The 14,066-nt window shown below is 36.2% G+C and overlaps 2 protein-coding genes across 3 annotated transcripts in view; both read left to right on the top strand.

Annotated features, from left to right (window-relative positions):
• The first annotated feature begins 1,882 nt into the window (after window positions 1-1,882).
• On the top strand, window positions 1,883-11,259 carry LOC143235754 (uncharacterized). Its single transcript, XM_076473961.1, has 3 exons — window positions 1,883-2,017; window positions 4,028-4,589; window positions 11,079-11,259. The coding sequence occupies exon 2, from the start codon at window positions 4,030-4,032 to the stop codon at window positions 4,546-4,548; it is 519 nt and encodes a 172-aa protein (XP_076330076.1). The 5' UTR covers window positions 1,883-2,017; window positions 4,028-4,029; the 3' UTR covers window positions 4,549-4,589; window positions 11,079-11,259.
• Window positions 11,260-13,588: 2,329 nt separating this feature from the next.
• The window catches only part of LOC143243963 (dynein regulatory complex protein 9-like), a 39,312-nt gene continuing 38,834 nt past the window's right edge, over window positions 13,589-14,066 (top strand). The window contains exon 1 of one of the 2 annotated variants that reach the window (XM_076487845.1): window positions 13,589-13,790. The gene's annotated coding sequence lies outside the window, so the exon portion shown is untranslated. The remainder of the gene's footprint in view (window positions 13,791-14,066) is intronic. The other variant, XM_076487840.1, reaches the window with a different exon arrangement.

Raw genomic sequence — 14,066 nt, 5'->3', positions numbered from 1 at the left:
TGTACTGGGACGATCGTGTAATTATTAGGAATTACAACTGTATTTTTGCATAATTATTTCATAAAAACTGTACAGAACTGAGGAATCATTTGCCCGCTTTTGATATAATACGGATAACTGGGAAATATATACACATATTTATGAAGAAACGAGACTAGCACCGTATTATTCAACTTTTTCAATCTAATTATTTTATTAATGTATTAAGAAATCTTAAAATGTACCTCACTTCTAAGAAGAAAAAGAGGGAGGTCAAACTTGAAATATACGTATTACTGTGAACAAAGAAATTACTGATAATTGTCTGTAAACGTTTATCTGTTCAGCTTATGCACTGAAACATTCGTGGAATAAATTAAAATAAATAAATGCATGATATGGAGCGTTATTTGCTTGGACGTTTGTTAGCCCTGAGGTATATATTTAGATTTTGGATCTTAAGAGCTGGGTTTCAATCCATGTGATTTACACAACTCCCACAGTCAACATCTTAATTTAAAAGATAGTCGATAGGGTATTGTGAACTTACAGCCCTCCCTATGGAAATGTAGCAGAGTGTCTTAGTAGCTTTGTCATAAATATATATACAAAATTCATTTACCGACAAAAATCTAGTGTATAAACAAAACGTACAAAGTGACAACTTTTCCGATAACGTTCTCTGAGAGATAAACTTCGACTAGATGCTGTCTGAAATAAACTAAGTGTTGTTAGGTTTAACCTTTTTATCATTCCATAGAATAAATATTCCTTAAGGATAGATTGTTTATTTGTTTTTGAATTTTGCGCAAAATTACACGAGGGATATCTCCACTAGCCGTGCCTAAGAACAGAGCCCTTCATGGCCAGGCACTGGACTCGTAATTCGCAGGTTCGAATCCCTGTCGCACCAAACATGCTCGCCCTTTCAGCCATGGAGGCGTTACAATGTAACTTTCAATCCCACTATTCGCTGGTAAAAGAGTAGCCCAAGAGGGAAGGCAGCTAGTCATCACCATCCACCGCCAACTCTTGGACTACTATTTTACTAACGAATAGTGGGATTGACCGTACCATTATAACGCCCCCACGGCTGAAAGGGCGAGCATGTTTGGCGCGACGGTGATGCGAACCCGCGACCCTCAGATTACGAGTCGCACGCTTTAACACGCTTGGCCATGTCGGGCCCCAAACCCTAGGAATAAATAGTACAGATAAATACCAGATCTTATATGACTAACTTTAAAATTAGAGGAATAAATTGCTGATTACCTTAGTAGGACTTTCTCAATACAAAACACACTTTCAGTAATAAAATTGTAATTCTAAAAAATATTTAACTCCAGAGTTCTTCCAGAGGTTTCAGTTTATGTTATTTTTTTATATGTTTAAAAGTATATATATTTATACAGTTGATGAGGTTTATGTCAATCCCTTAGTTTATTTTAGGGTTAAATATGTTTTTTTTTCAATGATTAATTTTTCTCTTTGAGTAAAATGCGCAAATTAAAATAAATTAGCGTTTTTTACAACAATATTAACACAAAGAAAAGCACGTTATTTTGTACTGAATTGACTGGCTTGACAAGAATCAGATTTGTGCTCTTGAAAGGAGAGTTTCTGTTAAGCCAAAACAACAAATAAAACTTACTGTGTTGGGTAATTTCCAAATATTTTTTTTGTTTCTGTTTAAATATCGTTTAAAGCATGACCTGCTTCCTAAAGTCCTGAAGAACAATAAACTTTTCAGAAAATAACCTACCATATTGGCCAAATTAATCTAGTGACACTAAGACATTTCGACAAACATAAAAATTAATGTTATGTAATGTGAATGGCATGAGAAAAGGTGTGATTAAAGTGTAAGGTGTGGTTTCCTTTATTTCAGTCCAGTTAACAGTGTGGAGGATGGTAAATATTTAGGGCCAAGGTAGAGTACTGTCATTCTGCAGACTATATAAACCAATCTTTGATAGTAAATCTCAGTATTGCAAGGGTTCGAAATTACAAGGGTTTATAACACATCGAGTGTTGTGAGGTGAGTTATTCCATCGTCTAGCAATTAATGGTATATGTAGCGTTTAGAGTTTATATATAGTTCGATAGTCTTACGAACTTCATACCCTGCTGAATGTTATGAAAATTCTTACACTGAATCTGAATCAGATAATAATATGTTAATTCATTTGTATTTTTTTGTTTTCATAAACGATTTAGATGCTAGGGATTGTTTCTTTTGAATTTCGCGCAAAGCTACGCGAGGGTTATTTGTGTTAGTCGTCCCTAATTTAGCAGTGTAAGACTTGAGGGAAGGCAACTAGCCATCACCACCCATCGCCAATTCTTGGGCTACTCTTTTACCAACGAATAGTGGGATTGACCGTCACATTATAACGTCTCCACAGCTGAAATGGCAAGCATATTTGGTATGACGGGGATTCAAACTCGCGACCCTCAGATTACGAGTCGAGCGCCCTAACCACCTGGTTATGACGTGCCATTAGATGTTACGGTTGTGCGAAGTTTTGTGGTTAGCGTTATGTGCTGTATATCCAAATGTCTGTGTTAGAAGTCGCCGTCTAGTGCGAAAAACATTACAAACTTTCAACTCTGGGCCGCTATGACTGTATCAGAAAATTTCGCCACTTTGTTAGCGGTAAGAACCGCTGTCCAATGTCCCTTTCTCTTATTATCAGTTCTGAGTCAGGAATAACAATATTATTTAGCCTGTGTGTCGCAAACACAATATCTTTGAAGTTTAAAATACCAACTACCAGTTGTCACTAAGTAGAGTAAAATTGTATTACTTTCCATTCGTTTTTAAAGAAGCTGTCTGCTTTTCTACTTTGAATTTCACGTTATTTACTGTTACTAACTATGAACTATCTGGTACATTCAGTGTGCTCAGAGCGCAACTGAACACAGCGATAGGCTGCTCTCAAAATTTTACACAACGTTATCACTGAGTTAACACATGTATTCTATAGGCAGCTAGGTGTGCTTGTTAATATACATTATTCCGTTTTACTGCACTTATATTTGCGCAAAGTGGACGTTCTATGCTCTGTCTACTGTGGGAACGAGCCCTGAATTCTAAAGTTATGAAATGTCCTGCTGAGATACCGAAGACCGTAATTAATTAATAAGGATAAATTCAATCTTTATTTGCTATAATGATATAATTATGTACTTATGTTACCTTCTTCAGTATTCGAGGTAAGACTGGAGACTTATAATACTGTAATTCTGGGTTTGATCATTGTGGTCGGCATAGTACAGATGCTGTACTGTTTTGTGCTTAATAATAACAAAAAAAAAACATTTACGCAAAAGTAAAAGCCATGACTTCAGTTCATGCATAGCAGATAATATGAGAAACAAGGATGGCTGAATGAAGTACCTTATTGGTAAATTAGTAGTTTTCTCAACTTCATAACTACATCGTATCGTTATGTATGTAAGTATATCATGCTAATTGAAGAATCGTCTTCCAAAATTTATGACCTTGTGTAAGTTGACTTTAATCTGTCAATCAATATCGTTAACTAGTGATTATTCTCAATATCTACCATTTCTTCAGTTGTTTGTAATAAATACCACTGTGGTTACTTTTGTCTTTTACAAATACTTATCAGCCTGGGTACTTAACAGACATCAAATTTTTGAAAGTTGTATTAGAAACGGAGATAAAGTTTACAAATCGAACTCAGGTTATTTTTTATCTTTACGTACAAGTATTTAGTCCAGATATGCTAATGTATGTTATTTCATATCACAAGTCTGAAGTAGAATTTTCAAGTTGTTTTTTTTTAAATAAATCTAAGGTTTTTAAACGATAACTTATTTTTTTCTGTTTTACAGTTCAATGTTAAGTGCATAGTGTACATTAACAATAGTTTACAACAGCATTTAATTGTATTAATGACTAATATATATCAATGTTAGTTTAGAATTCTCTTCTGTTATTTAAAGTTTAAAACAAGTATAACACAAATTTGAATTTTAGAATTAAGATAGTTACTAATGTCTTGTTTCCTCTGTATTACAGAGATGTCACGTTCATTTGACTACTATATCCAATCCATTCTGTTTCTCGTCCTAATTAATCTTACTTCTGCACATGAAGAAAACAAAAACGACACAAATGTTAACCATTCACCAGTTTCGGTTCGGCAGTTTGGTGGTGGACTTGGTTCACCTTTATTCTTCCTGATCGGATTGGGTATAGCATTCATCATAGGAATAGCATCATTCCTCATCCCTCTTGCAGGCTTTCTAATCAATTCAATACAAACTTTGAATGCAAATATGGCAGCAACACTTGCTGCTACTCAAGCAACTGCTGCTAATACTGCTACTGGTGGGATTGCCGGAACTGGTGGAGTTGCTGGTGGTAATCCTGGTGTTGGTGGTGGTGCTGGTGGAGGAGCTGCTGGTGGAGGAGCTGCTGGTGGTGGTGTTGGTGGTGGTAGAAGAAAGCGCAACGCCCACTACCAGCAATGGTCAGATCGTTTTATTACGGCTCTTGAAACATTAGATATTGCGTTAAAGAAGACCTACACAAGTTGAAACTAAAAATTAACTACAGGTGCTAAATACTACAGTTACAGGTGAGAGATAGTTTGTTGTAATATGTTTTGTTTAAAGTAAACATATTACTTTAAAATGTGTACAGCCCTACACAGGAAATAATCTGAAACAATTTCATTTTGTGTCCCATTTATATTATACTAGCAGATGTAACCGGCGCTGCTTAGGGTAAAATGCGAGAAATGACAATGAAATGAAAGTGAACACAAAAACATTTCTCTCAGTACTTTTGTCCCTAAAAACCTAGCATAGCATATACATACACGAATACTAATACCAGAAATGAAATAATTACATCAAAGAGCATCTTTGTAAACAATGTTCCTGGTTTTGCCTTCCGGTGCAAGGTAATGTAAATGCTTTTCTTTGCCTACACAGAAGCATCCAGCATAAAACTGCCTATGAGAAAAGCAAGGAGCTGTCAAATTCAGTTTAACTACCTTTAAATACTGTCCTTGAGTTGTGTTAATGGACATTGCAAAGCTAAGTTGTATGGGGAATTGAAACATCTTGAATTGAAAAGCTGTTTCAGTTGGGAAGATAGGTATCTGAAGTAGAAAGAGATTTTCACTTTTGAAATTGCCTATATAACTTTATGTTTGACGACATGACAAAGTAATTATTTCACAATAAGCTTTCTGCAATTGTATAGTCTGGGTGAATCCACTTTTCTCAAAATCATGAGAGGTAAACCCAAAATCTGAGTACCATGTTTTGTGGTGGAACACCTGGGGGTTGCAGGGAATTAAATAATTCAACTAGATCAGGATCCAACACTGAGTCAAATGGTAACCTCTGTAATAACGTGAAAGTTATCTTGTAAACAGTATCATTTATAGAAGCCAAAATCTCTCATAGCCAAATAATGTCATGAATGTTGTTTCATATTTGGAAACACCTCTTTGCTTCACTTCTTCTAGACATTGTGATAAGTCTATCAGTGTTTTCAAAAGAGCTGCAGCAAAGCTTCTTGCTTCTTGGTCTCAAAAAGAGATACACTCGCATGTTTATAGTTAGCTTCAGTTTGAAAACATGTCTCCGAAGAAATGATGATTTGATGCAGGCATTCAACTCATCAGCTTTGGTTCCTCGAAGTACAACAGATAAGGTCTCTTGGAAGTCTCCAACCATAAGAAATATTATGCATTCCATAATCCTGACATTGCTTTGAATGTCCTGCAAAGTTATGTTGGCAGTCTCAAATGCTCCAGTGTAGGACATGGCGCATTCATTCCACACTATTAATTCACAATCAACCAGAACTTGTATAAGGACAATCTTATTTTAGGAGAGTCTTATTGAGATGAATTCAATGAAAGCTTGAATGTGGAATTGGCAGTTCTTTCTCCAGTAGGCAAAGTGGTTACAATCCCTGATAATGTCACAGCTAAAACATTTTTTCTTCTAACAAACCCCAGCTAAGAACAGGTTAAAAATAAATGTTTTTTCCAGTTCTGCCAGGTGCATCAAGGGAAGACATGCCTCCACTTTTAGACTCAGTGGTTTTCAATAATTTTGAATAGACTTCTATTTGTTGATAATTTTGGTACATTTTCCAATGCCGGTTGTTTATGGTGGACGTTGGTAGTTCAATAGACTTGAAGCCTTTCACACGAATGGAGAGACGTTTGTCTTCAATGAGGATAAGGGCAAAAGCAGCCATATTCAGGTATTATTTTATATGTATTTGCAAGCACATTTAAATGATTTCACAGAAATGCAGGATTCAACATTGATGTGGACCTCAAAGATTTTGCACAGAAGAGGGCAGTAGGGTTGTCGACCTCCATCTCAGAGTTAGTGCTAGGTCTGAGTGTTGTTACAAAACCACCATATTCAGGTCTTCTGAAGTGAAATATAGAATAGCCAACATGGACTGTTTCTGGGATATTTTCTGTTGCCTTTATGGTTTTTCATATATTGTGAATTTGAATTAAGCTCCCCACCTGGATCATGGACCACCTTTTGCAAACCACATCAATTAGGTCAGGCTATTCTTTATGGCCAGCACAGATAAATATGTCATTCTTACTTGTATGAATCTTTTCCCTCAACAATAGCAAGATATGTTATGAGAAGGCCACGTTTTTGCTACTCAATAGTGTAAAAATTGCACCTTGCTTTCCTAAAGACACCACAATCCTTTGTAGTTATCAGCCTTATCACTTTTGAGTTTAAACACCCTGGCAGTGATGTAATGTCTCTCTTTTGGATTTTGTTTTTATAAAGGTTAACTAGATTTCCTTTCATTTTGGTTGACAAGAGAAGATGATGAAGAGATCGGGCCTGTCATATTGCCAGGCGTCTGTCATCGTATCTTGAGTCCTCTCATGTATGTATCTTGGACAGTTTATAAACGATGAAGGAAAAAATAACCAATATCACCATACTATAGGTACTTACATTTCCATCAGCATTGACAGCATCCCTAAGATGAACTTTTTTATTGAGCTGAATGTAATGAATGTACTTACTCTGTTTTGGAGCACTCATCCACAATATACTGGTTAAAAAGGTTGGTGAACCTTTAAAGTGGTTTCCTCTTTCTCTGTCCATGATTATGAAGGATTAGAAGTCCTTGGAAAAGGCCGTTTTGTTAGATTGAGATAAATTTAGGAATCTCAGAATAGTACTCATCTTGTCTTTGCCACAGGATTATGAAATATCGTAGGGCATCATAGGCTCTATTTATCTCAAGAATAACAATATCTCTCTTACAATGCATTTCTCCTACCATGAGAACAGCGACTTCATCACAGATTGACACATTGAATATCCATTCATCTCTCCACTAGGAACCTTGTATACACTGATTACAACATAGTAATCATTGGATGTGACTCATTGAGCTGAATGTTTGGAACTTCTTATCAAAGAATTATGCTGGTAAAACATCCCTTGGAGGGAGACGACAATATTCAGTAGAACACCAGGGACACTGCTGCATTACTAATTGCCTTGCTGACTTTCAACTACCTTGAAATAAATAGGGACAACCTTGGGATCTTTGCCAGGCAGTGACTGAATGGATCTGATTCGATGATAGAGTTGTCCTTGAACTTTGAAGGTGGGCATAAATCATGGTTTCACTAGCTTCTGCGATGCACCAAATGAAGTCATTTAAAAGTAAAAATTGTACTTCCTGATGTTAACAAGAACGTGCTTTGACTCAAGAATTTGACCAGATACCAATTATTTTAATGGCTCAGTAAAGGTCTCCAAAAAGCTAACCTTGACTTTTCCAATACTACAGCTCAAATGTTTTTATTCTCCCTTACACGTTTAGCACCACATTCTTAGGAATTAACTGACATAAAGCCTCTTGACCCTGCAGACTAGTAATGTATGTCAGGTTGACAATGTCTTGCAGTAACAGCATGTTGTTCTTGCCTTTGACCTTCCCTTCTTTGTTGTGGTGCTTCAGTGGCCCTGATTACTGCAGTGGACCATTAGTTTCTACGTTGTTGATTTTGATTATATTCAGCTGTTTTCTCAGCCCTTGCTGCTATACTAGTTGTATGGTCTCTGACTTGTTGATATGCACGCTTTTCATGTGTTTCTTTAGCTCTTTCTGTTGAAGTAGCTATTTGGTCTCTGACGTGTTGTAATGCGCGTTGTTCATGTTTTCCTCAGCCTTTGCTACTGCAGTTGGCATTCGGTTTCTGAGTTGTGAAGATTCCCTCTCCTTAGTGCCTCCCCAGCTCTTGTAGCTGTGATGAATTCCTACTTTCTTTGTTGTTGAGACATCCACTGTTCCAGTGTTTGGTTTGCTTGCCACAGTGCCACTCTCTTTGTGGATGTCTTGCGCTTAGAGAAGCTGGGCTTCTTACGTTTGGGCATTTTTGGGGGTGATCTGCAGGTTAAACAAATGGAAAATGTTACACACAATATTCCTCCATGTGTGTAAAGGAGGATGCATATATATTGTGTTAAGTTGAAAAGGATGATTTCGTCAGTCAAACGATTAAGGACGTAGATCTGTGTACGAGCAGTTTGAGCCTGGGATTCGGTTCTGTTAAGTTATGGTTCAGATCAGAAGGTGAAAGCGTTAATATGTTATATATGAACACGCGCAGTTACGTCTTTAGGGGAACACATTACTGTACAACTTTACCCTATAAAAGTGAGCTATCATACTACAACGTTTGTGTTTCCTTGATTAAATGATAAAGGAATAGTTCTACCAATACGCAGATTTGCACTTAAAGGCCCTAAACTAAATAGTTCTTGTTCACTAGAATGTCCAGTTTGGTCTTTCTGCCAACTTTAGTGGCAATTGGTCCAATAGCTTAGTCGTGATTGGCGTTCCATACACATAAACAAACGGATGCACAGAAAATGGCTTTTTTGTAACATGTAAATTAACTTCCAACATAAATATCAATAAATTGCAGTTGACATATCTTTTCTAAATTTGAATGGTAAACATATCTTCAACGTAAGACCAGACATTACCTAGTGGTTAGCATGCTGGACTGAGAATTGAAATATTCAAGGTTCGAGTTCACGATATTTCTCAGAATTCTCTCCAGATTCTACTCAGTTAACAGCTTGTCGCGTCATAATAGGCTACACAAACTCCAGTGTGATATAACTGAAGACGCTTTGTTTATTTGTCATTAAGTTCAATGCTACTTAAAGGTTTTTACTTTTATAAGCCATTTGTTTTTACCATGAGAAAATTAAGATAAAGTATGTTTGAAGGATAAGTTGACAACAAGTACGAACTGAGAGAAGAGGCTCTTTGAAGAAATTATGGAAAGTAAATAATTGCTATAATACTTTAAAAAACATTCACATATTTCAGAGTAGAGCATTTATTGTATAACTAAGCATTCGAATATTGATGACGTACTAAGTTTGTTAATAGCTGCAAAGTTCCATAATAATATTAACGTTATGTTATTTGTTAGTACGTCTTTCTATCAGGGAACAAAACACAAATTGCCTCAAAACCGATAATAGTTGAAAATGATACGACTCTCTTTCTCTGTAATTTAAAGAAAAATTATTAGAACTATGATCATAAATATAACAATATTGAGATGTCTCAAAAAACAAAATAAATAAAAGGTGCGTGAATAATTAGTAATAATGGACATCAAGACGTTTTTGTTTGTTTTATTGCTAAGAGTAAAGCTAAAGATTAGTTTATCTGTGCTATGCCCATAACAGAAATCGACACTCATAATTTAGTGTTATAAGACCTCGAGCTTACCGGTGAGCGACTGCTAATTCTTTAGTCAGTAAGATACTGACTTCCAAGTATTTAACTTTCTTTAACCAGGATATTCTGTGGCTCACATGACATCGTAAACGGCATAGTCAGGTGGTTAGGGAGTTTTACTCATAATCTGAGGGTCGCGGGCTCGAAATCCCCGTCACACCAAACATGCTCGTACTTTAAGTCATGGTGTGTCAGTCAATCCTACTATTCGTTGGTAAAAGAGTAGCACAAGAATTGCAGTGGGTGGTGATGATTGGCTGCCTTCCCTCTGGTCTTACGCTGCTAAATTAGGGACGTCTAGCGCAGAGAGCTCTCGTGTAGTTTTGCGCGAAATTCAAAAACCAAAGCAACCATGACAACACTAGCACATACCGTCACAGTCTTTCAAAACTATACAAACCTAACATTCCTCTAAGTTACGAGACTTGATACACGTACATGTAAACCTTCTTATATAAGAAATCCATCCATAAAGAACAAACATACAAACAATATGTGCTTTGCCTACCAAAGTCGGTTTCTAGCGTTGTAAATCCGCAGATATGACACATATCCTTTCAACCAGCACATACCTAGTGAATAAAATCGGAATCTTGATATTCCATACAAGGACATACCAGTAAAGTCGCAAGACTCAACACATAAGTTTCTGTGCATTCAGGTTATTGAATTGGACACTGAGAAGCTGTTTTCATTCTACACTAGATGTATTATTGAAAACATGCAGGCGGTGCTTTTGATATGACAGCCTTACGAAGGAACCTTTTACATCATAAATTACTTTACAGGACTATTTTCCGAAGCTACGTCTATCAGATATAACATTTCCGATATGACAATAAACGCCATATTATGTTCTCGACGTTTGTATTTAGCTAAACCAGCCAAGTAACAAATACTTTAGTCTAATGAATAACCTTATATTCGAACATTCAAGAGAAATTTGTATTCTTAAATAGATCTCTATTTGACCTTAAATAGTACAAAACAACAATCTGGTGTAGTAGCAGTTTTATATAATTTCATAACAAAACATAAAAAACAGGTATATATTTTCTGTTTTTATATTACCCGTTATAACACTGGTCCAGATATTTCGTGTAAGCATTTTGTAAATCATTTGCATTTAAATAAATCTGAAGATAGTCAAGTTATTCCACACTTTTTATTAAAATCCTTATTTAAAAATTTGGAAGAACTTGACCATATATATATATTTTTTCACATAATACGTTATATAGAAAAGTCAATTAATTTACAAATTTCCTTGATTTACATACAGCTCCTAGATCAACGGCAGTGTCATCAGTGGATATTTCTTCTGATCAAACACATACATAGATAGATTAAAATAATAATTGTTCTGACGTTTCTGTAATATACTAATGTGTAAAAAACTATTTATAATCAGTCCTTTGACAATTTATTTTAACTTTTCATTTTGAAAATAGAAATAAAATGGTGTCAATATAGAACTTGACTGTGACTTTATTTTCTTACTCAGATGTTGTGTTCGTGATTCCATTCCAGGTATTCTTATGCATATTCCGTAATTTTCTAACCTATGTTCACCGGATTCACAACGCTAAAATCAGAGATTCGATTCCCCGCGGTGGACTCAGCAAATAACCCGATGTGACTTTGCTATAAAAATATCTTCTAACCTGTAACTGTTCACCGGTGGGACAACAATATATCTAAGGACTTATAACGCACAGTAGAGACAGCAAATTGCACTATACAATATATTTATTTCTATCCTGGGAGGATTCCGAGGAGAAAACGATATAACCTCGTAATATGAATTTACTTATCAAACAACATAAGAGATTTATCAACCATAAAAGCACTCAGCACAATATTATTATTATTTTTTCGTATTGAACGTGCTACAGTAGAAGACAGATACCGTGACGTTTAGACTACTGTTTTCTTAATGTGTTTGGTTTGGTTTGTTTTTAAATTTCGTACGAAGTTACTCGAGGGCTATCTGTGCTAGCCATCCCTAATTTAGCAGTGTAATACTAGAGGGAAGGCAGCTAGTCATCACTACTCACCGACAACTTTGGGCTACTCTTTCACCAAAGAATAGTGGGATTGACCGCCACTTTATAACGCCCCCACGGGCGAGCATGTTTGGTGCGACGGAGATTCGAACCCGCAACCATCAGATTACGAGTCGAACGCCTTAACCCACCTAGCCATGCCGGGCCCTTCTTAATGTATATAGATAAACATTTCACAATACGACCAATTAATTTATACGAACAAAGATACGGTAAAGTTTTCCGAAGACAACAGTGAAAGAGCCTGGCACGGCCTGGTGGTTAGGGCGTTAGGACTCGCAATCTGCGGCTCAAGGGTTTGAATCTCGTCACCGAACATGCTCACCTCTCAGTCGTGTGAATCCCACTTTTTCGCTGGTAAATAATATTCCAAGAGTTGGTGTTGAGTGGTGTTTCTAGCTGTCTTCCATCTAGTCATTAACTTCTAAATTGCGGACTACTAGCGCAAAGAGCACCCGAGTAGCTTTGGGCGAAATTCAAAAACCAAACCAAAAAACATGAAATTCATAACAAGGTTCAAACGCTACGATGAAGTAGCAAGGCAATTGGTTCTATGCTCAGGAACATGCGTTTCATTGTTTTGTTTTGCTGAAAGCTTTTTGTTGTAGCTAGTTTTTCACTGCTTTTAAACGATGCAAGGAACTAGAAATAAAATCAGCACTTTTGATTCAGGAGATCACGTGGAAGCACTTGTGAATTACAAATAATTAGGATTTAGGCAGAATTAAATCAAATAATTAGTCAATGTGAAACTAATTTGCAAGAGATGAGGCATTAGCAATCTTTACTTGAAAGACATTGGTGAAAATTTATGGGTTACTAAATACTGTTCATCATAAAAGACAAGTGAAGCTCTTCTTACATGGAAATGGAAGGTACAATAAAATACTTTCAATATCTGATCGTGTTTTTTCCTGTCATAAAAAAGACCAATAAAAATTACCACGAAAAACAAAATAGTTACCACTATTTAGAAATGACATTAAGTTTGGGATGATTCAGTTTCTGTCCAACAAAATCTGTTCTACTGTGTTCACAGCTGCCTAGTACTTCTTTATCGTACTCGACTATACTTGAAAGACATAAGCCACACAAAACACATAACAAAAATCACTCTGTTTGTTATAATTACTGAGGAATCTATGAATGTGATCGCTTTTAATTGGAATTGATTCGGATTTCTGCTCTGAAATTCACAAGTAATGTTAATATTGGAAGCTTATTTGAAAGACTTTATAAGGCTAAGGATATGCAAATAAAGTCAACATGGAAGGAAAGAGCAGTGGTCTTCATCAAGAAACTTCATAACAAGGGTTTTTTACGTTTGTTTTGAATTTCGTGCAAAAATACGCGAGGGTTATCTGCGTTAGCCGTACCTAATTTTGCAGTTTAAAACTAGAGGGAACGCAACTAGACATCACCACCCACCGCTTACTCGTGGGCTACTCTTTTGCCAACGAAGAGTGGGATTTACCATCCCATTATAAAGCCCCCACGGCTGAAATGGAGAACATGTTTTATGTGACGAGAATTCAAACCCGCGACCTTCATATCACGTGTGGAATGCCATAACCACTTAGCTAGGCCGTCCCCGTTTTTTTTTTTTATGTATCATGTAATATATACGGTCTGTATCACGTGTTAATGATGCAACCATCTGTTGCATGAGACAGTGATGTTTGTCAACTTCATTTAAACCATATACGTCTACTCTTTTTGTTTCAACTTATGATTGGAAAGTATTTATACAAGACGTTTCCCACGTAACCCTCACGCGGTGGGAAAATAAGCTTCATACTTATTCATACATGCTGGTATTAACTGGAAGAGGTTTACAATACTCTGACCTCCAAAACAGAGGGCAACAACCACACAGAGGTTAGTGGAACAAAGTCTTGTCTCGAAGTTTAAGCAATCGTTGCCAAAATGTAAGTACCAAATTTGTGGTTAGTCTTATAAAATGGTTTGGCTTTGTTAGCTGAAAGATACTAGAAATCTTAAAATGTCTCGAGTTATTTTGAATTACAAGAATCGAAAATTTTTCTTCGTTACTGCAAAACAAGTGATGCCTCTATGAATGAAAATATCGGCACATGGGAGCTTCAGTAGAAAACGGAAATCATTGGAGATGTTTCGCAAGAATAGCTTGTCCGCTTACGAAATAAAAAGAGACAGTTTTCGTTATACGTTATACGTGTATAAAA

Source organism: Tachypleus tridentatus, chromosome 2 (genome assembly GCF_004210375.1).
Source record: "Tachypleus tridentatus isolate NWPU-2018 chromosome 2, ASM421037v1, whole genome shotgun sequence".
Taxonomy (NCBI): Eukaryota; Metazoa; Arthropoda; class Merostomata; order Xiphosura; family Limulidae; genus Tachypleus; species Tachypleus tridentatus.
The sequence above is the reverse complement of the archived record's forward strand: the minus strand, read 5'-3'. Positions and strand labels throughout refer to the sequence as shown.